General features: G+C 36.8%; 1 protein-coding gene across 1 annotated transcript in view; it reads left to right on the top strand.

The window, feature by feature from the left end:
- The window catches only part of LOC124162589 (nephrin-like), a 345,009-nt gene that overhangs the window by 314,987 nt on the left and 4,976 nt on the right, over positions 1-25,046 (top strand). Inside the window, exons 10-12 of the mRNA XM_046539169.1 lie at positions 2,042-2,374; positions 6,614-6,913; positions 15,056-15,466. Coding sequence (XP_046395125.1) covers positions 2,042-2,374; positions 6,614-6,913; positions 15,056-15,466 — 1,044 coding nt within the window. The remainder of the gene's footprint in view (positions 1-2,041; positions 2,375-6,613; positions 6,914-15,055; positions 15,467-25,046) is intronic.

Consider the following 25,046-nt stretch of genomic DNA (forward strand, 5'->3'; position numbering starts at 1 on the left):
TAATTATGTATAAGGTGTTGTAAAAAATCCAAAAAAACTTTATAAAATATAAAAACTTAAAAATATTAGGAAAAAAATTATTCTAATCGATCGCAACTTCACTAAATTCACTGACGCAAATGAAGATTATTTTACCTTTTTTTCCGAAGCTCACTTGAGTTTCATTCTGTAAGCACAATCTAATCCTCACAATGAGGTTGCGAAGCGCACCGCTTTCGAATAAAAGGATTCGCGCATTTCATGTTGATGAGAGTTGGCCATCTTAGAATTTCCTCTTAAAAACTAAGGGCACGTTACGTTACCTTACTGCATGGCGCCCTTAGCAACGAAACACTGGAGAACGGTCTATAATGGGAATAGATAGAATGCAATTCTGTTGAGATAGGGAAGAAAAACGTCACTAAACCAAACGCAAATACTGAGAGTTATTCTTGATTGCCGCGGAGTTAGGAGTGCTTCTGGCGGGTTTAGTAGATCTAATAACTAGACGAGCTCAGCGGCTAAAGCCCCTCTATCTCTTCTTTCGTCTCGTCTTCGATTTTACTGCTTGGATGGAATGAGAATTTGGTATTTTATAGCCAAGACGTGCACTTCTTGCAGTGGCGGACTGGGAGATGAGGGATATATCTTTCCATGCGATTATATTTTCTTTCCCGCGAGAAAAATGCTTTCGGTCGCATTTTATTGCTTTCGAAATGGTTATGTCGGCCTCCGTAACATTTTTAGAACTTCAAATCCCGTTTAACACCCAGAGAACATCACGTTATAATGGATTTTCAGAAGCGAACTTAATTTTATCGTACCCGGGCGCTCTTAAGTTTGGCTATACGACACTAAATGAAGTCACCATTATGAGTCTTTTTGCCAGGTTACGAGTAAGGAATACATTCGCAAAGGTTCCGATTAAAAGGCATCAAATGCCAAGTTCGACTCAATTCAACGACCCAGGTTACGATTTGCATTTCAAATCGATTCCATCCTATCCAGAAAATGAATAATGGTTCCGAGCGCTTATTGTATGGTATTTGGTGTAAGCTATCTACAGCCTGGGTCATATTTGCTACTGAACATAATACTTACATTTATCTGGCTATATTTTTATTTTTACAGCAAACAGATTTGTTTAGATTATAAAATATAAGTTCGGACCAATTTTTATATGGATTAATTGATAAAAACCAACTAATTATTATTTAAACATTTAAATTCAAAAGTAATACAGAAGGGCAATGAATGAACTACTTATGTGCACATCAGAGCCTTATGCAAATTCTTGGTTTTAAAATATTTTATAAGCCGGGGCGACAATTTGGAGGTGAAATAGGAGAAATTAAATAATCAAACGCACGTTTTCTTGGAAAAAATACAAAAAAAATCAAAATGCGCAAAATATTTTTTCTCACAACAGTTTCGGATTAGGGTTAGTTAAAGGGTCATATATGGATATCCATGTAGACATGTTTATCGAAATTTGAGATCCTAAGGGACAAACATTTGTTGATTAGAGGTGGAATGACCCATCAGGCCTGGAAATAGGGCGGAGCGGAGGAGGCACGTGACTCGGGCGGCAGATTTCAGGGAGCGGCAAAATTTTAAAAAATCTTATTTTAAAAAGTTATTTAATTTTTATTACTTATTTAATTACTCAGCAGTAATTAATAACAATTAATTACAGCAAACATCCAGTGCGTCATTTCAACTACCGCATCTCAAAAATATAGCTTAGGGATGTATTATATTTTAGTTGTATTGTATTTAGGGAGAGATTGAGGGTGGATCTTATTTATATATGAGGGTGGATATAGTTTAATAATTTATAAATTAATAATTATTGTTAAGTAATTTAATAAGAAAAATTTAATAACTTTGTTAAATAAAGTTTTCAAAATTTTGCCGCTCCTTGAAATCTGCCGCCCGGGGCATGTGCCCTCTCAGCTCCGCCCTAGTTCTGGGCCTGATGGGTCATTCCACCTCTATGTATATAGTATACAGACTGTTGTTCCGGCCCTGTGACCCATATACATAAATGCTGCTTCCACAGTCGCTCCTATATGCGCCACTGGAGGGCCTCCGAGTGCGGAAGGCGGCCACGTGGACCAGGGAATCATGGTGGTGGGCGCGTCGCTGGAGGAGCGGCTGAGCGTGCGGTGCGAGGTGTCTGCGGATCCTCCGGACGTGGCGTTCTCGTGGCAGTTTAGCAACTCGGGCGAGGGCTTCGAGGTGCCGTCTGGGAGGCACGCCTCCTCCAACGGAACCGTCTCCGTGCTCGCCTACACGCCCAGGACGGATCACGACTACGGTACCCTCTCCTGCCTCGGAGCCAACGCCATCGGCAGACAGGCCGCACCGTGCCTCTTCCAAGTCGTCCCAGCAGGTACGTACTGGCTACAGTTGGAGCCTGTGGCGGCGACAGGAGTGAGTCCACCCGAATTTTTTTCGTCCCACCTTCTGGCCTGCCCAAATAAGACAGACAAATTTCAGAATCGAAGTCCAAAATGTAAACTTCATTTTATGAAATTGAAATAAATTGTGTACAGTCCCAGGCATATGGAAAACCATTCTGTTAATTTGCAAAACAATTTTTTACTGTCCATATTTATTTATATTTCAGGGTCTTTCGATTTTTTCTCAGAGTAATCAATAATTTACCTGTTTTTTTAAGTGGATAAAAAATGAATGCACTCTTGAAAACGCGTTGAGGCTTGAAGCATAATTTGTTTTTGCTGCGAGGCATATCAGGAAAAGGGTGCCATTCGTGTAAGGTTAATAAATACATTTTTAAAACTATATTCTGTTCTTTGTATTTATCCAAATTAAATCAAGGCTAGCCCCACCTATTTTATGACATGGTCCACCCATATGGCAAATACTAGAACCGCTGCTAGTTTGATGACATGTTTATCAGAGAATCTCGAGATCGGTCAGATCGGACCCCCCTTCAGCTGCGGTAGCTAGATTGCTGCGTCCCCATTTCGCTTACATTTTCACTTGATATTTTTATCAGATCACCTTTCTGCTTTGGGTTAAGTTTGCGAAGGTGGATGCGTTAATGATAGAGTTCAGTTTCCCCCTTGTAAATCGTATCAGATTACCTTCCGTATTGGTTTACATAAGCAGAAGCTTTTATGGATCGAATGGAGGTAAGTTTTTCCCTCGAAAAACGTATCACATTACCTTTCCGTACTGGATTACATTCGCGGGATCACGGGAAAGGGGAGAGCTTTGAGCTTTCTTCTAAATGGTTTCACTTTACCTTTCGGTATCGTATTTGGGAGAGGCAGGTGGACGGATTTCGTAAGACTAAGGAGGTACGTGTTCAATTAATGAGCGCCAATTTTTGTCTACTCTGTCCCCATTCCCGAGAAAGATCTGGAGTTAGCTCTCTAGCCCTATCAAAATATCTCTGATACCGTCTTATCCTTGATGGATGTAGTCTTGTCAACCTGCAAATGTTGCGTTTACTCGAGATCGTCCTAATATTATGAGCTCGATTGCTTGAGCATACTATCTTCATTGTGTTTACGGAGTGCCCGTAAATCGATAGGGATCGGATCCAACTGAAAGAATTCCAGAGCTTCACTGGATTCACGTCAATCGCCAAGAAACGTAATGTTTGTGATAACGGATTGGGTGAATAGGTTTCGGAACACTGGCAAGACAGAAAGCATTCTATTTGATGATTCTTAACCTAATTTTATTATACCGGGACCGGTGAAAACATTGTGCAGTCTCCCTTAATAAATTAATTTAGCGAAAATTCCGCAGAGAAAAAAATTATTCGCCTTGGATTTGAACCCGGATCTGACTAAAGCACTCAACTGGAAATCGGGGGATCTGGATTCGAATCCCGGTTGAGGTGTATTATTTTTCTACCCATGGAATTTTCGCACAATTCTCAGCCCGTTATACTAAATATCGCCTTGAAATTATTTTACTGCTTAAAATCGTAGGAAACTGGAGATTTCAAGTATTGATACTGTTTAATTAATACAATTGTATCTCGTTGAGTAATTGATCTGTTGCAGCTGTAATAATAATCGATGGCAATTTATTTTCACGATTTTTAATATTATTATTAGTGATCCTTCAAGATTAACCATTTTTTAAACTGGATTTGAAACAATTTATTTAAATTATGCGTATATATTTATTTATTTATTTATTTATTTTTAATTAATTTTTATAACTGGATTTAACTATTTTTTTACTACGTTTTGTATGACACAGTATTGGCACTCAGAAACAGTAGTGCCACTTTCAATGCTACCTTTTTAATTGCTATCGCTTTATCCCATTCCCTTACATAAAATACCATCACCTGCTGTTATTATGCATTCACACTATGTAACAAAACACTTTATACAACTTTTTGCAATGGAATCCACTTTTTCTAAATCAATATATTAGGTATATAGCAATGTTGAGTAAGTATACAACTTTTATATTTATATTACCAGTGGCGCCGACTCCATGAGGCCTGAGGGGGCCCAAGCCACCTCAAAAATTCGTTATGGGTATGAGGAAAAAATGTGTCAGGCTAGTCGATTTTCCCCGGAATGTCCTGATATCGAGATTCCCTCTACCCTTCGACTTCGACAGATCGACTTCACTCTACCCTACCTCCTCCAATTTACATACTATACAGCAGTGGTGCAGCGAGGGGGGCTCAGAGAATTTTTTCAAGTTTAATCCATTTTACTTAATTGGATTGATATTACTAATGGAATAGGGTAAGGATGAATAAAATATCCCTCAGAAAGCCGTAAAACTCACTATTTTGAACCATGTATCTTCAAAATTTCGCAATTTACTAATCTCGCACCTACCGCTACCGCTATACTATACCTCCACACACCCTGGTATTAGTTGCACGTAAACCCCTCCCAGCCTTAATTCCTAGCTGCACCCCTGCCATACAGTACCATATTATCCTGCTAAAGGTTAGGATAAAGGCCAGTGGTGAATCTAGGGGGCTATAGCTCTCCCCTTTGGGTTGAAACATTCACTAGATAAAATAGAAATTTTTGGAGGTTGCCACTTTGGACATAAGTATTCAGTTATATTTTCCGATATAGGTATGTATTTACCTACTTTAACAAATTGAAATACACTTATTATTTCTTAGGGCGTATTTTACATAGAATTAAACTTAGGGCCTATTTTAGATGCATTACGTTACAATCTAGTGGAAGATCCAGAGAGGGTCTAGAGGGATTACCTATATTATCCCTTAGGCATTCAATTTACAATGGATAAAATGGTAGTTTTCTTTGTAACCCCTTGTTCCCACTGGCGCAGCTAGGAATTAAGGCAAGGGGGGTTTTAGGCACAACTAAACCTGGGGAGTATGGTATACCCGCCAGGATAAGGGGGAGGTGGTGAGGGGGCCCTCCCCCAGAAATTTTTTAAGATTAATGGTTAAAAATGGTGAGTTTCATGACTTTCAGAGAGATATTTCATCAATCCTTACACTCTTCTATAAGTATATTAATGAAGTAAATCAAATTTAGTAAAATGGATTAAACTTAAAAGTTTCTCTGAGGGTGTTTTATCCCCCAAACCCCCCCCCTTGCTGCACCACAGCTTGTTCCTATTGTGGATTCGCGATTCACCACTATTGGAGACTAAGACTCAGGCATGTGAAATTGAAATTCACTCGTTCAGCATAGGGGCAGAGATGGATTTAGGGCGTGGGGGGTCACAGGGATTCCCTTCTTCCCCAAATTTTATCTAAAATTTCTGATTTGTATATGTTTAATAGTTTTTGTATCCTTGTAAAGGAGCTAATGCATGTCTATACGTCCCAAACGTGAGAGAAGTTTTAATTGTATTTTTTGTAGAACGTAGCTTTCCCTACTATAAAAATCCCCATCTCTCTCAGGTGATATTCCATTCTCCCAAAACCCAGGTCATGACAACCCCTAAATTTCATGCTGAATCCGCCCCTGGGTTGGGGATCCATTTTCTTTCCTTGGACTACCTTTCCAGTGGCCCCGGCTCCTAGGGGCCTGAGGGGGCCCAAGCACTCTCAAAAATTTGTTATGGGTGTGAGGGAAAAATGTGTCAGGCTTGTCGATTTTCCCCGGAGTGTCCAGATATCTAGATTCGAGTTATCAGGGTTCTAATTTTGACCATATGACTCTTATAAAATGCTTAAAAAACTTAAAACTCACGACTTACAAAATTTCCTTGGGCAAGAATTTGTTTTAACTGCCCCAATATTTTTTGTAAGTTGGCATCCCTGTAGGATTATTTTTTTTGGGGGGGGGGATTGTCAGAAGGCTAGATTTGCTGAGATAAATAATGATAGTCAGTATAATGGCTAAAACAGTTATATTAATGTCACATGATACCTATGGTTGTCAAAAAACTTTTTGGCTTTCTCTGATCCACCCTCTGAGTTTTTTCACTTTAATTTCCATGGCATAAATTTTTAAAAAATCAAAATACATACAAGTTTCCATATTCTATTCGGTATATTGATATTATTAAAGCAGTATAGTGTATAGGTTTCATTCAGAGATGAATGATGATCACTTTGTTTTTTATGCATGACACTTTCCTCGTAGGTTGTGTTCCAGCTTAACATATGACATATTGTATTGTGATTCAGGGCGGCCGGCTCCACTGAGCAACTGCACATTGGGAAATCGCAGCACTGATTGGGCAGAGGTGGAGTGTGCTCCCGGCTTTGATGGTGGTCTCCCGCAGTTCTTTCTCCTTGAGGCTTATGATGCCCGTACCTCACGTCTACGCCTCAACGTCACCCGTAATGATGCTCCACTCTTCCGCCTCACCGACCTTGCTCCTGGCTCCTCCCTTAGACTCCTGCTCTATGCTGCCAATGCCAAGGGACACTCTGAACCCACTGTGCTTGAAGATGTGTCGCTGTGGGATGCCGAGGAACGAACAGGTAATCAAATACATTAGATTATAAGGCGCGTGGAGGTTTAGTAATACAGTTGAGGACCTCAAATCCTTGGGACCAAAGGGTTTCTGAATTTCTGGGTTGTTCTGGATTTCTGGCCTTCAGCGTGCGGAAAAAGTGGTACACTTTTATTTGATAATTTTAATGCAATATATGTCAAATCACGACCGTAGCTTCCACAGCATAAACTATACCTGGTTAATACTGGATGAGAATGAGCAATAAATACATCTTTTTGTTCATGATCAACAGCTTTCATTGATAGCATTCGTTTGCAGACGTTGTGATATCTATCGATACCTTCCTTAGTCCGACAGTAAATCTGTGCAAATACTTCTATTATTTGTTAATTAATTAATTTATGAATGTATTCAGGCTCTTGTGATTGATATTTAAAATCCCTACATGCCCTTGCCTAGATTGTTAGTATATGTTAGCATAGCATGTGCTAACTTCCTATTCGTCCCAGCCCAAGGCTCGGAGAGTGGTGCCACAAGGTGGCAAGTCGAAACACTGTGCAGACGAATTTGGTTCCGGATTTCTGTTTTCCGGGTTTCTGGATTCCGGATTTGAGGTCCTCAACTGTATTTTAAGAGGACACCGGGACACCATAATAAAAATTGAAAATTGAAGCCAATAAAGGAAGAGAAGCAAACAAGGTATAAAACAATAAATAAATACCAGCCTGCATACGTTCAGGTTGATAACCTCAACCGAGAATAAGGAAAAAGGTATGAATAAGAGATCTTTCAAAAAAAAGATAAAATATAAATAAACTATTTCTTAAAAAAGAAAGAACCAAAAACAACAACAAAAACAAATTTATTAAAAGAAACAAATTTAAATTATTTTTCCTAAAGTAAAACCCAGTTCTAGCAAGAATTATTAAACGACAGATTCAAAATCTAAGTAAGACCAACCCATAAGATAAAATATCCTGACCAAAATAATAACCAATTCCACTATAATAAAAAGGTATATGACCAAATAAAAAAAAGATATAAATAATAACAATAGAAAGGAAAAAAAAGTTCAATAATTAACAAAAAAAACAAGTAGGGACCATAAAAAGAATAAAAAATAAAAATTTTAACATTGCAGAATATTAAGATTTACAAACTGGTCTCTACCGTGACTACGAATTATTGATACTAAAATAGCGAAACCCAGAGCCCCTTCACAAACTCTAAAAGTAAGAAAATATATTAAAAAATATAAATCCATAAAATTCAAAATTAAAAGGAAAAATATATAAAAAAATATAGATAAAACCATAAATTCTAGTCTAAGTAAAGTAGACAATAAATGTTTATGCTTACTTACAAAAGAAAATAAACCACAGAAAAAGAAAAAAATAACCTTATAAAGAATTAACATTAGTTACAGTAGTTTATTAAAACATTGGTCTTGTAAACCAAAATTGAGAATTAATTTCTCCTAGAACAACCCCCCCCCCCCCCTAATCAGAGGTATATAATTATATTCATACCCAGATGGCACAGAATCCTCCGTATCTAATTCGTATGCAGATAGTATCCATTGACGAAAAGCAATGGAGCAGTAGTCAATGGATACTATCTGCATACGAATTAGATACGAAGGATTCTGTGCCGTCTGGGCATGTAGGTATTCTCACACATGAGTAGTTAAGTCTGAACCACATGATGATTTTTTCCATCCCTTTTGAGGGACTGCTCACGGGATCACATCAATGATGGCAGAAAAAATTATCATTTTGCACCGTGGCTTTAGGGATGGATATCCCATCCTTTTCTCCATCACTCAGCATGTCCCTTTTTCCGTCGCTGAAACTATTGCTGGCACCGTCCTTCAGCCAATCAAAATGTATGGCGCGAAAAATCCACAGAGAAAAAATCATTCGCCTTGACCGGGATTCGAACCCGGTCAAGGCGAATGATTTTTTTCTCTGTGGATTTTTCGCACAATTGTGCATTGCGGGTGACTCCCGTAAAAGTTATCACCGTGGCTAGTCCCGGTATACTTAAAAATGTATGGCCTCTAACAATGATTGTATGCCATGCTTGGCTTTTAATTGTATATCAGTTTTAAATACAGAAAGTGACGTAAAGGACAGTGGGAATGACTATGTGATTCAGAAAATGATGGTTTGAACGAACATTCTTTCATTTTCTGAAAATCTATCATTGGAGATACTATTCTGAAGGACGGAAAAAATGATCTTGTGATTTAGGTTTTAGGAATAAATAGATCAATTCAGGTAAATGTTTCTAACTTTGGAAAAATTATTTTATCCAAATAATGAAGGATGTAAGAATGCTGACAAAACCTCAGATAGTGTGTTGAAAGAGCCATTGAAAGCGTAAGCATAATGTCCTGCATGAATTGAAAATCGTCAATGAGACACCCATATCTATCTTACTTTCTATTATAATATGTCCAATGCAAGATGTGTCTTAGTGATTTTATATCCTGCTCCTTTTTATTCATTTTTATTTGATATTTTAAATAGCTAATTGCATCTTCTATGAGTTTATTGTTTTGTTTGTTCATAGCAGAATGTTTTTAATTCCCAGAACAGTTTTTTGTCCAACTACTTGACTTAAGTGATGAAGAGGAGAAAAGGTTAAAATGTATTAGTACTCCACAGGGCAATCAATTTGAGGTACAAATTCTCTTATGGGGAAAATTCTAAAGACAGGAAAATCCAAATTACGGTAAAATAAAAAAATTTTTGAAAAAGAAATGTTTCATAAACAGGTTTTATTGACTTTATTGACAGATTTAATTTCCATCATTAAGCCCAATAGATGATATTCATGTCAATAAAAACCACTTTTGGAGATATTTATTTCCTTTAATGTAATTAGTCACTGTAATTTTTTCTAACTTTGGACATTTCCTTTTTGGTGCTGTTGAGTTATTTATTGCATTCACTTCTTGCCCAAATCCTCTTTTTGGATACTGAATGGAAGGTCTTAACAAAAGGTAGTAAAAGCATTCTGAAACAAACGGCTGAGCTGAAAGGCTCTTGGAAGATTCTTTTGGCAGTGTGAATATATGCAATAAAAGCAATTAAAATGAGCAATACATAAAATCACCAAGAAATATACATGTACATTGAACATACGAAAATTAATTGTGAAAAGGAATGGCTGCTTGATGATTGTATATGTATGCAGGACATTTTACCTATGCTTAGAACAGTTCTTTCAATACACTACTTGAGGTATCCTCATCATTATTTCATCCTTTTTTTATTCCATGCATCCTACAAGTTGTTTAAATGACTAGTTGCCAGAAAATTAATTTTTTAAACACTTACAATTAGGGAATATTTTATCCTGAAAGCCTTGGATAACATTATCTGGGCAACTTATTTTTCATTTGATAGAGTACATATTAGGAATATTATCATCCATTTTTATTATTTTCTTAATAGCCCTGTAAACACAAATAGCTGCTGAAGCGCTGCAGCAGCGCTGCACCGTAGCGCTGCAGACGGTGCCCACGCGCTGCTGACGCGCGACAGCAACCTTCAAATTTCCGTTTTTTGAATGCCACACGCGCTGCTAGAGCGCCACTGTAGCGCTGCAGAACAGCTGCGGCAGCGTAACGGAGGAGCATCACGAGCGCTGCTGAATAGCTGCAGCAGCGCCGTTCAGTTGCTGCGGCAGCGCTGCAACAACCGTCTTGCAGCGCTGTAGAAATGCATTAGCAACGCTACACCAGCGGTGCTGCGGCGCCCGAATTTCGCTTTAATTGCGTACTGAATCAAGCTTATCCTTGCCAATTACTACCCGGTGGCCTATCCCCAAAAGCAATTCCATCATTCATGTGCAGGTCTGAATTATCATCGCTGCAATGCTCGTAGATATGTCTACTTGTCCGGGCACTCGTCAGCCTGGCAGGTGAATGAAGAAATAGCTATTGGGCAATGGGCATACGCTATGAAAGAGTACTGAAATAAATTATTAGGTCTTGATTGAATTACGCAGTTCAATCAAGACCTAATAATTTGTTTCAGTACTCCTTCATAGCTTATGCCCAGTAGCTATTTCTTCATTCACCTGCCAGGCTGACTAGTGCCCGGACAAGTAGACATATCTACGAGCATAGCAGCGATGATAATTCAGACCTGCACATGAATGATGGAATTGCTTTTGGGGATTTACACTGAAAGCATACCATCAATGAAAAGGTCCGGAATAACCTGCATAACTATGGCCACAGGGTAGTAAACCAAAACGAAATTACCTTGACAAGAAGTTTGGCACACAGGGTAGAATTCTATGACGGTCATAACCTAGAAAGTAAAATTTTCATAGACTTTCACTCTAGGCTTACCATCAGTACTTCACTCAGCCAAAACAGCACTAGTTCTCAAATCTCGAATCAAAAAAAGAATGCAAAATTAAGAACTGGTAACCACTCCATACAAAGCGTACAACAATCCTCAGAATAACTAAGCATACCTTAAACACAGATACTTACTCACCATTCGCTATATAGCATTATCCTTACAGCAGAATGAGTTTATGGTAGAAGAATAAAATCGCAAAAATTCAAAATATGCTTAAAAAAATTTATTTTCAGTGCATCATTTAATTTGCATCCCAAACAGTTACAGAACAAAGAGACAGTATGCAAGGCCAGATTTAAATAGCAATTAATGGCAGTGGAAGTTTCTCTGCCCTCTCCTCAGAATATAAATTTGAAAATTAGAGAATAAACAAAATTCATGTTAAGTAATTAATGCATGATATGTCAGCAGAAGCAATGCAACGAAAAATCATCAAAAGCAAAGGCAACAAACATAGTACTCAATATAGAATGAGAATGCACCACAATTCCTAGTTACAGAACAAAATGACAGTACCCAAGGGCAGAATTGCATGGCATATAATAGCAGTGGAAGTTTTTATGCTCTTTCTTCGAATTACAAAACTGAAAATTTGAGAATAAATAGTGGTCGTTTAAAGTAATTATGCTAGACACATCAGATGAAGCAAGAGCAATAGGGTTGTTCACCATATTTTTTTTATTTAAGAAATCGAAAGATCGTGCTTCAGAAGGAGCAATGACAATAATATTATGCCATTTTCTTAATTGTACATGTTTAGAGAAGGCTTTAAACAGTGACAAATTTTACGTTACGCCAAAAAGCCCTACTTCCATCTTGAATTGATGTGTGACGTCACAAGCCTGTAGATGCCCTACTGCAGTGTTGTTTAAGTGGCTCGGCAGGGTTATTCCACTTTTTTTCAAGATCTCCAGCGTCTGCCGCCAGATCAGTGTTTAAAGAAAATCCAAATTTATCCTTTAATAAGAGTAATAATAAGCAAAATTACCCTTACTTGTACATATTTATTGCTCATCATATCATAAATAGCACTACAACGTACACATTTCACGAGTTGTCTTTTTGATACGAATTATTCGAATATATTCCGAATCAACTGATTCAATGAAAAACTTGACTCACAATAAATATAAAACACTAATAAAACATGATAATCGGTTTTCCAATCACTATGCACACGCTAAAAGAATTTGCACTCCTTGAAGTTCGAAAGATTCTCCACACCTCACTTCTCACTCATCACTAACGACTTAGAATCAGTTTACGTTATTTCACATTGACATTTCGAGGACAATGAAATGAATAGGCTGAAACAAATAGCTAAACCGGTTATTGTAACATCAAAAAACTTCGAATTTCACTATTACTCTTACCCGTACTCTTACCGTAACCAAAATATGACCAAAACAAAAACAAACAACAGCGCAACGAAATTCGTGAAATGTAAACACTCGTGAATGCTCAAAATGAATAGGTAATAAAATCAAACGGAACTTAGAAGCGAACAAACGATTGAAAATTAATATGCGTTCGATGTATCCCTAAAGCACAACTATCTCAAATATGAAAAATATCCCCTGGGCAATAGTTAGATACCTTAGATCGAAATGTATAGGGTTGATTGAACTAGCATGGAAGAAATAAATAATTTCGTCGAAGCAGTTACATTCACAACTCACTTCACTCTTTACTTCATCGTCTATATGCAATCATTCACTTAGGGGTACATTAAGGGCACAAATTGTGTTCACTTGCACTAGAAGCACAATGAAAGTTCACTGCACGTAGTTTCCTAGCAAATGCAGCAATATAAAACTTTCAATTCCTGTCAACGCTACATACATTGCCTGCCTAACTTGAAGAATGGATTTCATGTCGCCTTGATCCATCCGGAAGCTTCATGCACAACAAAGGCCATTTCAAAATAAGGAATAACCTTGGCAAATGTCCAGTCGGCATGCAGAGTACTCAGCTTGGCATCGAGCGATCGAGGGTACAGGCCAGCCGTACAGGCTTGTGTCGTCATCACCTCTATTTCAAGATGGCCGACCGTTTTTGGCGGCGTTTAAAATTGTTCGAATTTTGATTGCTAATAATTCCATCATTACTTTTTCAACGCATCTGTCATTCATCCCAATCAAAATGAAATTACATCAGAAGTGATATACATTCGTTTTTTTAGACCGTTTTGATAGGCTTGAACAACCCTATTCAATGAAAAACAAAAGCATATATTCATAATAATGCAACAGTACACACAATCGCTGTCAAAAACAGATCTCCTTATCCTGGTGCAATTGCTGGTACCACTCTCCTATCTTTTTATTTATTTTACCAAAACCAACATGAACCAGCGTAGGCTTCTTATCAGCATCTGAGGAAATGCCAAAGAACACACATAAAGCATCTACTGATACAAAAGACGCAATCAATGGGAGATCAATTGTGAAAGGAGGGAAGGAATAAATGACAAGAGTAAAAACTATACCAAGAATAGCTTTGCAATAATTATAATATTTATCATTATGAATCAAAAGCACGCAAGAGGATTCCCACATGCACACCACACGGTCACAACAATGTTACATACGCCAGAAAATTACACTTTCTCATTTATATAAAGGCTAAACTTGCCAAACACTCATGAAGGCAATCTACCCTGAAGCTAGAACTTGCAAAAACATTGTCAATATTTTCTAATTTGTTCTCAGAAGGTTCAGTGAACACACTCTTGAAGTAGGAATTCAATAAATTGACTTTCACGAAACTGTTTGCTAATACTTATCCATAATCGTATTTTAGCGATCAAACGGAAAATATTTTACATTGCTCGTACTTCCCTAACACCAGACTAAAATGCTTTTGAGTTATCCCGTTACTCCTCTACCAGCGTTTTCATTTTAAAATTCGTCAATGCATTCTTGAAGGCTTCCTTAAGCTTTAAACAACTTATATTTTTTAATTAGTAACACGAGATAATTACTGGATAAATCAGTATTGACATCTTCCATTTTAGCAGGGCATTCTCTCTGTCGCTTTAATGATTTTTTCACTCCCGCGTCAGCCCATCTCGTTGGACAATCTTTTTAGTATTTTACTAAAAAGGTTGGCTAACTAAAAACTTTTCAGCTGTGAACTTTTCCTGAGATATGCGTTACAAATTTCCTATTTCACTATTAATGGAAACCTATATGATTATTATTTTAAAGCTTATTTCCAATGGTTCCAAACATAACTACGACCACGTATGTAAACAAAAACACTCACTCTTAAAATGTGTTTATATTCACCATGAAAGAAAGCCAATCCTACCTAATTTCAAGGAGCATTGAATTTAAAGTAACTAAAATTATACATTTTAAAAGAAGATGATAAATTCTTACCTTATTAGAATCCCCAAGGACGATCAACAGTTCCACGACGTTGGCCGCCATAGCCTCAGCAAACTTCCCAAGCACCCTGGTAAACAATCGCGTATCACGTAGCGGAGGATTGTTGCACAAACTCGCATTTGCAGCGTTCCAGCAGCGTGCTGCAGGCATGCTTTGGGCATGCGCTGTTGATGCGCTGCAAGTGCATGTTTCGCCAGCGTGCTGCGAAAGAGCGCTGCACAAGCGCTGTTACCGCGCTTCATTGAAACGGAAACGAACTTGCAGCTGTGAAACCCCTGTGCAGCGCTGCTGCAGCTATTTGTGTTTACAGGGAGTGGTCATTTGGACATTGCATGACTTTTCAAGTCCCACGTTAGATGGGAACAAATGATGACATGAGATTTTCCCTTACAGAATCAGTGAGTGCAGCAGGATCAGGGACCATGGGTGCCCTTCCCTTACTTGCTCTACTACTCGGAGTCCTCCTTGCCTTGTCCTCGATGACTCTGGTCGCTGCCATGGCTGCTCGACACCGTCGAAATGCGGATCAACCCAGTTTACCCAGTGGAGAAGTCTCAGTCCCACCTTTACTTTATCCAAAGGCTCCACCTCCAGAGCCTGTACCCTCACAACAATTACACCACCACCAGGAACACCAGCTTCAACATCAAATGGAACAGCCAAGGTTGGAGACAAACAGAGGTGGGCTGATGGTGTCATACACTTTAAAGGCTGATAACAACAGGGCAGAATGGTCGAGTGGTAATATTCTCCAGGGACAAAATGAAACGCCAGCACCTGACATACTAGTGGATAAGCACTATGGTGAGTAATGAGATTAATGAAGTGCTTTTGAAAATCATCAATAAAACTAGGTATTGACGTTCAAATGTCATGAGCAAATGACAATTATATCATATAGGATGTGTGAACAATCTGCAATGTGGCAAATTCTCTTGTGTGAAACATTTTTTTGATTTCCTTGGCCTATGGTAGAGACTTCCCAGACAGCACACATGCTACTGTATACATTAAATATACGTATACGTAGTGTATAACATGCGTATACAGTAGAAGATACACGTATACTGTATACGTATAAAAACCTTCTACCCACCATCTACCAAATGTATATAACGCAGCAAATGTCCTCCTACCACGCATATACAGTATACGTATACAGTATACAAGACATATATATATACAGTATACAAGACGTATATATGTATGAAAGCAGAAAATTACTGCAGAATTCCAGGTTTTCTAGGGAAATTTTACTAAATTCCAGGTCAATCTTACGAGATAAAAGCTATGTATACGAATTTTACAACACTACATTTACTTAATACTTTTAATTAATTCTATAATTATGTATTGTCCTAATTAAAATTCTTACATTTTTAAAAGAAATTATTCACTTATTTTATGAATGCAACACTTGGAATATCAACAAATTTTTTCAAAATTGTAAAAGTTATCTAAACAGTGTTTGCACTCATAAAGTGCAATTTAAAATGCAATCAATGCATTTTGAAGCATGCATGTAAGTATATAAAATAGGCCTTGCACTGACAAATTTCATGTGAAACGAGTTTGAAATAAAAGATTTTAAATGCAAAGCAGGAGCAAAAATTCATGGATATTTTTAGTGACAAAAAATCATGCATATTTCCAGATTCCCAATCACTAAACACCCTGAGTATATTTTTCTTCATTGAGCAAAATCCTGAATGCAGCTGTTGACATACACTGCCGTATTAAAACTGAAATTAAAGTAGCAAAACGAAAACTAAATCTCTGTTCTGGTGCCAGTGTGAATTTAGTGCAAGCGTGGAAGTACTAGTACATTCATTTTGTCATTTAGTGTGAGTGACATCTCCAGCATTTCACAGTGTTTACGTACATTTGAGAACATCCTGTCTAAGCAGCAGAGAGCGTTCATAAACATAATGTAACATGCTAGTGTGTTTTGCATTGTTCTGTGGGAACACTTACCAGTTTGTTTGAGACTTCTTGCTGACAATAAAGTGAATAGAGAAAAAAATCTGTGAGATTCAGGTCTTAAAGGGTCTACAGAGGAAATGGAAAACACATGTGTGCTGTTAAAACGAAATAATTATATTTAACTAAATATTACACATTTTTACTAATATACCACACAATCTCAGAAATACATAAGATATTGAATTCATTAGACACAATAAAGGGGCCAAGCCCGGATGGTAAACCACATTTTGTGCTTAATTATCGTCAAGAGGTTTTAGTGGATCCTCTCACAGTATTATTTAATCAGTCTATTCATCCAATGTAAAAAAACATCTTATCGTATGAGTAAATTCACTAAGCATAGTAAGTTAAAAGTCAATTTAAGAAGTAGTAAGAATTTAGATGTCAAATATAACTAGACAAATATTTTCTGAATATTTTGATGAGTGTTGATAAATAACAAATACCGTTAGAAATGCCTTTATTCAATGTAAACGAAAATAAAGACCAATAGGATCAATATCAATGTTTTTGCCTGATTATCCTTCCTTAAGGTCACAAGAATCCATGAAGAACAAGCTCACTTTTCCTCGTATTTCTTCATCATTGGCAATTTGGAAAATTCTTCCTTACTACACCTGTAAATAATATCACATAAACTTTATTAGAATCTATTAGTGATACATCTAATTTGTCTAGTTAAAGTAAGTCATTTTGTTAAAAAGTAATCTCTATTGATGTGATTTTCCCTTAAGCTATATAAATACCAACTATCAACAAAGGATATTTCGAAAAAATTCCCCATCAGTTCTATATGTAAAAAACGATAAGTTATTCACCTTGAATAATCGAAGTACTAAATTGATTTGAGAATTTAATTCTTAATAATTTAAAACCGATTTGTCTAAACCTAAAGAGTGAAATACCCTCTGATCTCCAACATATATGATTACATTTTAAAGGAAGCAACACTAATGGCACAACAGCCAATTAAAAAAATGTAAATAACTTTAAATGACTTAATAAATAGTAAAGTCGAGAAATGTTTGTTCACATTCCTCCCACACTACGGTGATTAAATGCGTCAAGCACATAAATAAATTAAAGTTTACGCAAATGCAAAGTTTTTCAATCAATAGAAGATGGATCCCTCAGTCTCAGAAAGTGTGAGAAGGTTGAAAATATTAAGAATTTGCGTCATTTAAGAAAGAAAAATGTGGCAATGGCAACACTTCTACTTACCCAGATTGTGATGAAGGAAGCAAAAGTAGCACTTGAGCGGTTGATAAACTTTCATTGGACAAGTTTCGCAAACAGCAAACACAACACTACAAAGTTAAGTTATAACGGTAATTGATTGCCTAGGTGCAGGTGAAACAAGTAAATGAAGAACTTAAGAGGCTGATAAACTTCGGCAGGATCAATTTCGCAAACGACGAACACAACACAGTGAACGCAACATTATTCGCGTGGTCTTTGATTGTGAAAGCGGTTATGGACGCATTTACGTTTTCATATGTTTGTATCTGTGGAAATCGACAACTGGTGGAATCGACTATCGACGGAATCCACTATCGATAGGTCGAAATCACGGGCGGGAGTCCAAATCTTGGCATTCAAAAAAATTAAGTTTCGCGTTATGACTCGAGGAATAAATTCCACTGAAAAATATCTTTTTTGTTTCATCGCCTCAGTAGATAAAAAAGCACGATTGAAATCACATTTCGAAGAGCATTTTTCTCTATGAAAAGAGGGACTTTTCATGGCAGGATTTTTTACATCTTAAGGCAGTTCATTGATTTTTTAAATTAATCTGGATTTCTTAATAACCCAGGCGGACGGCGTTCTTGGGTGTTCCGAACAGAAATGATAAAACACTCTCCAGTACCGTTATCAGCCTCCTTCATTTTTGCCAGGGCTGCCTGAAGCCAACCGGGGAAAATAAATTAACTGATGAATCAGTTTAAAGATATTAAATGAGACGACGTCTTTATCCAATGAAACCAGAAGGAGAATAAGAAGAGAGTAGTGGCTCGAGCCGATACCTTTACAAAGAATGAAGATACATGTACAAACGTAATTATTTGCTTTGCCAACCTCGCTGCCGTGAATGACACCTGCCCTTTGCGAAAAGGTCCCACTCCATGTTTTCAGGGAAGAGTTAGCTGGTAAGGTTTTCCAACTAAATTCCAACAGTGTTTTTCACGTGACACCATCACGTGGACTACCATTCGTCTGGCTCCTACCCTTCCACATAGTTGGCGTGAGTGGCCCTTCCTGAGGTAATTTAGATTTATTCCTGTCAGTGTAGCTCTTGGGGTCATAGGAGCACGCAAGTAACGGAAAGGTTTTAGCCCATTGGAAAGGACGCTGTGTATACTGAAGGCTACATATGGAAATAGTATACGGACAGAGTAACCTTTAAAGGACACTAATTGTTTACTAATGGCTACACAGTAGCGGATACAGAAAAAAAACTCTAGAGGGGGGCGTAAAAGATATCTTGACCAACCTTTACTTTTATCCTAAAAAAATAATCAAGTCACATGCAAAGTTTAAGAAAGTGTTATTTTAACTGATTATACGCACATGAAATACAAAGCCATCTTATGACATAAAAAAGTTAAAATTGTAGTCCTGCAATGTTTGGTTATGCGGGCGGCCAGGAAAGGGTTGGGGGGCGCGCCTCCCATATGCATCCGCCACTGAGATTACATATGGAAACAGTATATGAAAGGTATACATATACCTTTCAGATACTGTTTCCATATGTAGCACATACGTATACAGTATATGAAAGGTATACAGATACCTTTCGTATACTGTATACGTATACGCTTCAGGATACTGTTTATGTATACCTAGAATCTAAAACATGTATACAGATTCTCAAGGAAACAGTATACACCTGGTATACTTACGGTATACGTATACCGTTACCAGTGTGCTGTCTGGGTTGTATCCAGTCAAAAACCCAGCAGATTCCAACTTATCTCCATTTGTTGCCCAAGTACATTTTCACACTCTTTGGTGTGATGTTGAAACCCGTCCATGACAAACTACCCAAGTCGTCAGAGTTCAGTTGGGCTTTGCATGCCAACTTAACAGTGGTGGACCTGCCCCACCCAAATTTTTTCAGCCCACTCTCCAGCCCTCCCAAATAAGAGGCAAAATTTTCAGAATAGGAGTCCAAAGTTAAACTTAATTTTCTAATATTAAAATTATCTGTTTATATAAAATAATCATATGTAAAACCACTCTCTTAACTTGCAAGGTAGTTTTGTATTGTCCAATGTTAATTTATTTATGTTTTGCAGCAAGGGCAGATCCAGGATTCTTTTCTGGGGGGGAGGTCTGACAGGCAAACGGTCTCCGCATATTTGATATTGTAGACAGCATGCAACAATTAATTTATGAAATATTCTCTTTATTTTAATATGAAATGAAATGATTGAGGCTCTAAAATGCACTAAACAAAACGAAGGTGATAATAACTGTATTCAAAATCTCAAAACTCAAAAAACTTTTAAAGCATCTGGGGGGGCAGGTGCGCCTATGCCCCACCCCAAAATCCACCTTTATTTCAGTTTTTCACTTTCTTCTCAGTCAATAAATTTTGCTGCTTTCCACATGAATATAAAATGAATGCACTCACAAAAATGTATTTAGGCCTGAGGCATAATTATTTTGCCACGTGGCATATCAGGAAAGTGATGCTATTTTTGTGAAGTCAATATATAAATGTTTAAAATTATGTTTTGTCCTTCCTATTTATCCCCTTAAACTCATTTTATTACCTGGCTCACTCTTGGCCCACCCATGTGACACATGAAACTTAATGAGGGAAATGAGAAGCCTCACTAAAAGCCAAACATTTGTCTATCATTTGCACACTGCATTCAGAAATGAATTAAAATTTAAAAGTGCATACACAAGAACACATATTTGATCAATCCCTCCTAACCACACACTCCTGAGATGCACCAATTTTTTAAAAATTACTTCTTTTCCCTTTTAGCCATATGGAAATTCTCCCTTTGAGTTCACAGTAAGGATTCCTTTACCTATAGAATCCTCTGTCCTTCATTTTATTTAAACTTCATTCACACATCCAAAGTGGAAATAATTGCACTTTATTTCCTTTCTTTTTATTGCCATGAGTTAATCCTCCCCGTGGCTACAAATGAAATATCATTTGCCAGGAGGATATGGTGCTGTTTTCAGGGGTAATTGAGATAAATAAATAAATAGACAGAAGCATACCTTTCAGTCCAGATATTTTTCTCATTCTTTTGCATGCTGTTACTTAGCATCATGGTTTTCTTAGCTTTAGTCTTCATTAAATTAAGGTAAGTATTACACAAATGGGCCCAGATAACACGGCATTTGTATTACATCAATAATACAAAAAAAAAAACGTGACCAAATACATATGTATAAGATGGAATACGATCGTATTACATCGGTATATTTCACGTAGAAGTGGTTCAAAAGTCCCTATGGATGTATGTATTCGTACGTATTACAAATTGGAAATCTGAATACCCATACATGAATTATACATATGTATACAATGGAATACAATTGTATTACGTCTGTATATTTCACGTAAAAGTGGCTCAAAAGTCCCTCAGGATGTATGTATACATGCGTATTACAAATTGGAAATCTGAATATCCTTACATGTAATATACATATGTATCTGCAGGCCCTCGTACACGAATTATACATATTGATTTTCTGACCCACATCCACTTAATATCAATATGGATCAAATGGATGAATAAATATAAGGAAACCAGAACGTACAGATAATAAAACATTTATTCAAAGAGAAAAATAAAATAATACACACAAATAACAAGTGTGGCCATGAATATTGCTAACAAGCATTAAGGGCCAGCAAACAGTAGGTGAAACTTAGTTAAAAAAAATGGCACAAAGATAAATCAAGTACAAACAATGGTTTGAGTTGGAAAATAGAAAAAAATGTTAGCACGGAACAAGCGTTGTAACCCATTGCACAAGAAGAAACCTGAATTCAGGAAACCAACTCTGCACAATTAGCCACTTTCTGAAAGGAGAAAAGAAGATGTCAAGTTTAAAAGTCATGCAAAAATATATCTTTTTGTAAGATCTGAATAGGAGCTCAAGGCCTTTCAATTTTATTTTTATCAATTCATATAGGCAGTCAGTATTCTGTGAAGTCTGTAATTTTAGTACTAATTCTGTATTCTGAATGCAAATGAAAGTTTGGCTTCTCTGATAGATTCCAGACATAAGTTTTAAATTTTTTCATTTACCAATTATGTCGAGGTCCCAGCTAGCACAGATTTGACCTTGTCCTTTGAGAAATCATATATTTTGGGGATATGCTTTCATTTTACAAAATTAATAGCCTTTCTCTTAAGAAGAATGAGAAATATGAGAAAAGATCATATGACTACTTTTAAATATAAATTAACTAGGAAAACGTGAATCCATTGGTATGCTTATTTATTACATGATACTAATATATTACTACCATGATTTAGTAGCGGATGACTCACACAGAAAAATATAAACTTGTGATATCAAATTTTCAAACAAATAAATTTCATACATAACCGATAATTTCAGGCTTAACTTTAAGAAACCTCTCCATTATGGTAAAAAAAAAATTTCCCTCAAAGCTTACCTCGGTATTAACAATTCCACCTGGTCTTCTGGCTTTGCTTCGTCGTCTTTTCCGTAATCCATTCTCCTCTTGTCCAGGCCAAGCTATTTACATCGTCGCCTGCTGGGTATGCGCGAAAGAGCATGAAAAGAAAATTATAATTAATTAATTTGGCCCGTACGCACCTTTTTCTTACATATAATGACAAACTTTCGCATGAAAATTACGTATTTATCTTGTGTTAATAATAATGACGAAATGCACCTTGATTGACTGCATTTTAAGATGAAAGAAGTATTACATTTTGCTTTAAGGGAACCGATATTACACGACCAATACTTCTTGTTCGTTAAATAATTAGAAGTAGAGAGCAAAACCGCTCGGAACCTCGAGGAATCTATTAGTGACAAGGCTACGCTGATAAGTCTACGGTCAAAGATGTTATGACTAAAGCATAGGATAACTAGGAATGCAAGAACTACAATACAGTAGGTTGTGGTAATAAACAGCGATAAAACAACTTACACGTGAACGAAAACATTCCTTAAACAATTTTTTCTGCTCTTAATTAAGAGAAGAAAAAATTTAACTTCAGCCGCGAAGCACGGAATTACTATACGACGCATAATCTATTAATTTATACGTACAAGATTGACATTACTATGTTTTACCATATAACTTCAATGGAGACCAGTCTCCTCGATACATAACTCAACAAAAAAGGAAAACAATAGCCAAACATAAACAAAATAATTACCTCTATTGGCGCAATGTGGTCAACAAATTGCGCCAATAGTTGTATCCAAATATACTCAAATAACATAATTAATGTAGTCTATGTAGGCGTACAATACAATAAAAGAGAAATCATACCTTACCTTAATAATCCAGTGACAGGAAACTGCTGGAGCTGGCTTGCACGAATCGCAATAACGTGTGGGATTGAAGCACATTTCCAGCAAAACATAGCTTTGGGTTGAGCACACCATCCACACGCACCGGTTATCGAGGATTAAAACACTATGTCAATTCTTCCAATAAGTATAATAATACAAACAAATATAAAATTAACTATACATCAGTAGCTAGTTAATAACGGATTTCCTTTTGTTTATTAGCGTAGATGCCGGAGTTCCTCCTACAGCACGTTCTCGTAGTCTCGAACGAAATGCCGAGGCCGAGGTTTACTGTCAACGAGATTATAACGATTATAACTGTATCACTCCCACTCACTTCCCTAGCGACAGTGAGCCGCGGAATTGAGAATTTAATTTTTTGTCTAAACAGTTACATTAAAATATTGTTTAATAAATCAAACTTCGCTTTTACTTTTGATCTGTGCAAGTACTATGTTTTGTATTTTTCATGTATTGTGAACCATTTTTCCATGTGTATATTTCGTGGATAGAAACTGAATTTTACATATGTAATACGTCTGTATTTCGCGTGCATTTACAAATTAACATAAACAGCCGCCATATTTACTACCCTTGCTCACATCGACCAGTATATGATTTATTTTTAAGCTTTCTGGGTATAAATTCGAATGGATGAATGATCATTAAAATAGGGAAATCTGGCGTTTGCTGTGAACATATTATTTCTGGAAAAAATGTTTATGAACGTTTCGCAAGACGCCACGAAAATCTACCTCCCAAGTATTACAGGAAATATACATAATGTATATTTTGTGTATTTTTGACCACATTTACATACGTATTTCCTCTGTATTCATACATATGTAAAAGTGGTACGTGTTGTGGTACTTGTTACACGATAAGTACAAATGTACTTATCGTGTAACAAGTGCCACTTTTACTTATGTATGAATACAAAGGAAATACATTCAATAATACATATGTACTACAGATGTAATACATAACAAAAATATATATGTATGTGACCCATGAAAATACAATATATATACATATGTATATCCAAATGTGTGTTGTTGGGGGGGACACAAGTGAAATGGTTTACTTGGAGAATTCTCTCATACAATTCATACATATACCACAATTCTTTTTCTAATTTCTTACTTCACTGCACAACTACCAAACATTTATAGATTTCGTTTCATTCATTTATTTACATTTTGTTGGCCTCGGTGGCGGCGGGAATAAGTCCTCGCCTACCATACTGAAGGTCGTGGGTTCGAATCCCGCCTGGATTGGTTGCCCCTTCAAGGACATAGGTGTGTGCAACGTCTGTTGTTGATTGTTTAAACACCCGATGTAAGGGTCACATTGTGCTGTTTTCGGGGGTAATTGAGATAAATAAATAGATTGAAGCATACCGACCTTAAAGTCCAGATATTTGTCTCATTCTTTTGCATGCTGTTAGTTAGTATCATGAAATCCAAGCATGCTCACTTCCTGTCATACATTTCAAATATTTAGCAGGTTTGAACCCATAACCAGTTGTAATTTATAAAAATAGGTCCATAGTTCTGAAAATCATTGAAAGCATTGAAACATTAACGTTTTCAAGTTCACTTACCATTATTGACTATTGTTACTAGCTATAGTAACATTCACAGAGCTCCTAGTGACTAAGCCATCAATTACACTTGAGGAATTGCGTAGTGAAAGATAAACTCGTAACTTCCACCCCAAAAGTCTGGTCACTCCATCCCACGGATTCCTAGCATATCCAATTTCATCTTTGGATTTCCACCATCTGTTTCTCCAGTCTTCTACAGATTCAAAGTGATCCCTCATTCCACTTCCCAACCCTTAGCATTTTATAACACTTGACCAATAT

Source organism: Ischnura elegans, chromosome 7 (assembly GCF_921293095.1).
Source record: "Ischnura elegans chromosome 7, ioIscEleg1.1, whole genome shotgun sequence".
NCBI lineage: Eukaryota > Metazoa > Arthropoda > Insecta > Odonata > Coenagrionidae > Ischnura > Ischnura elegans.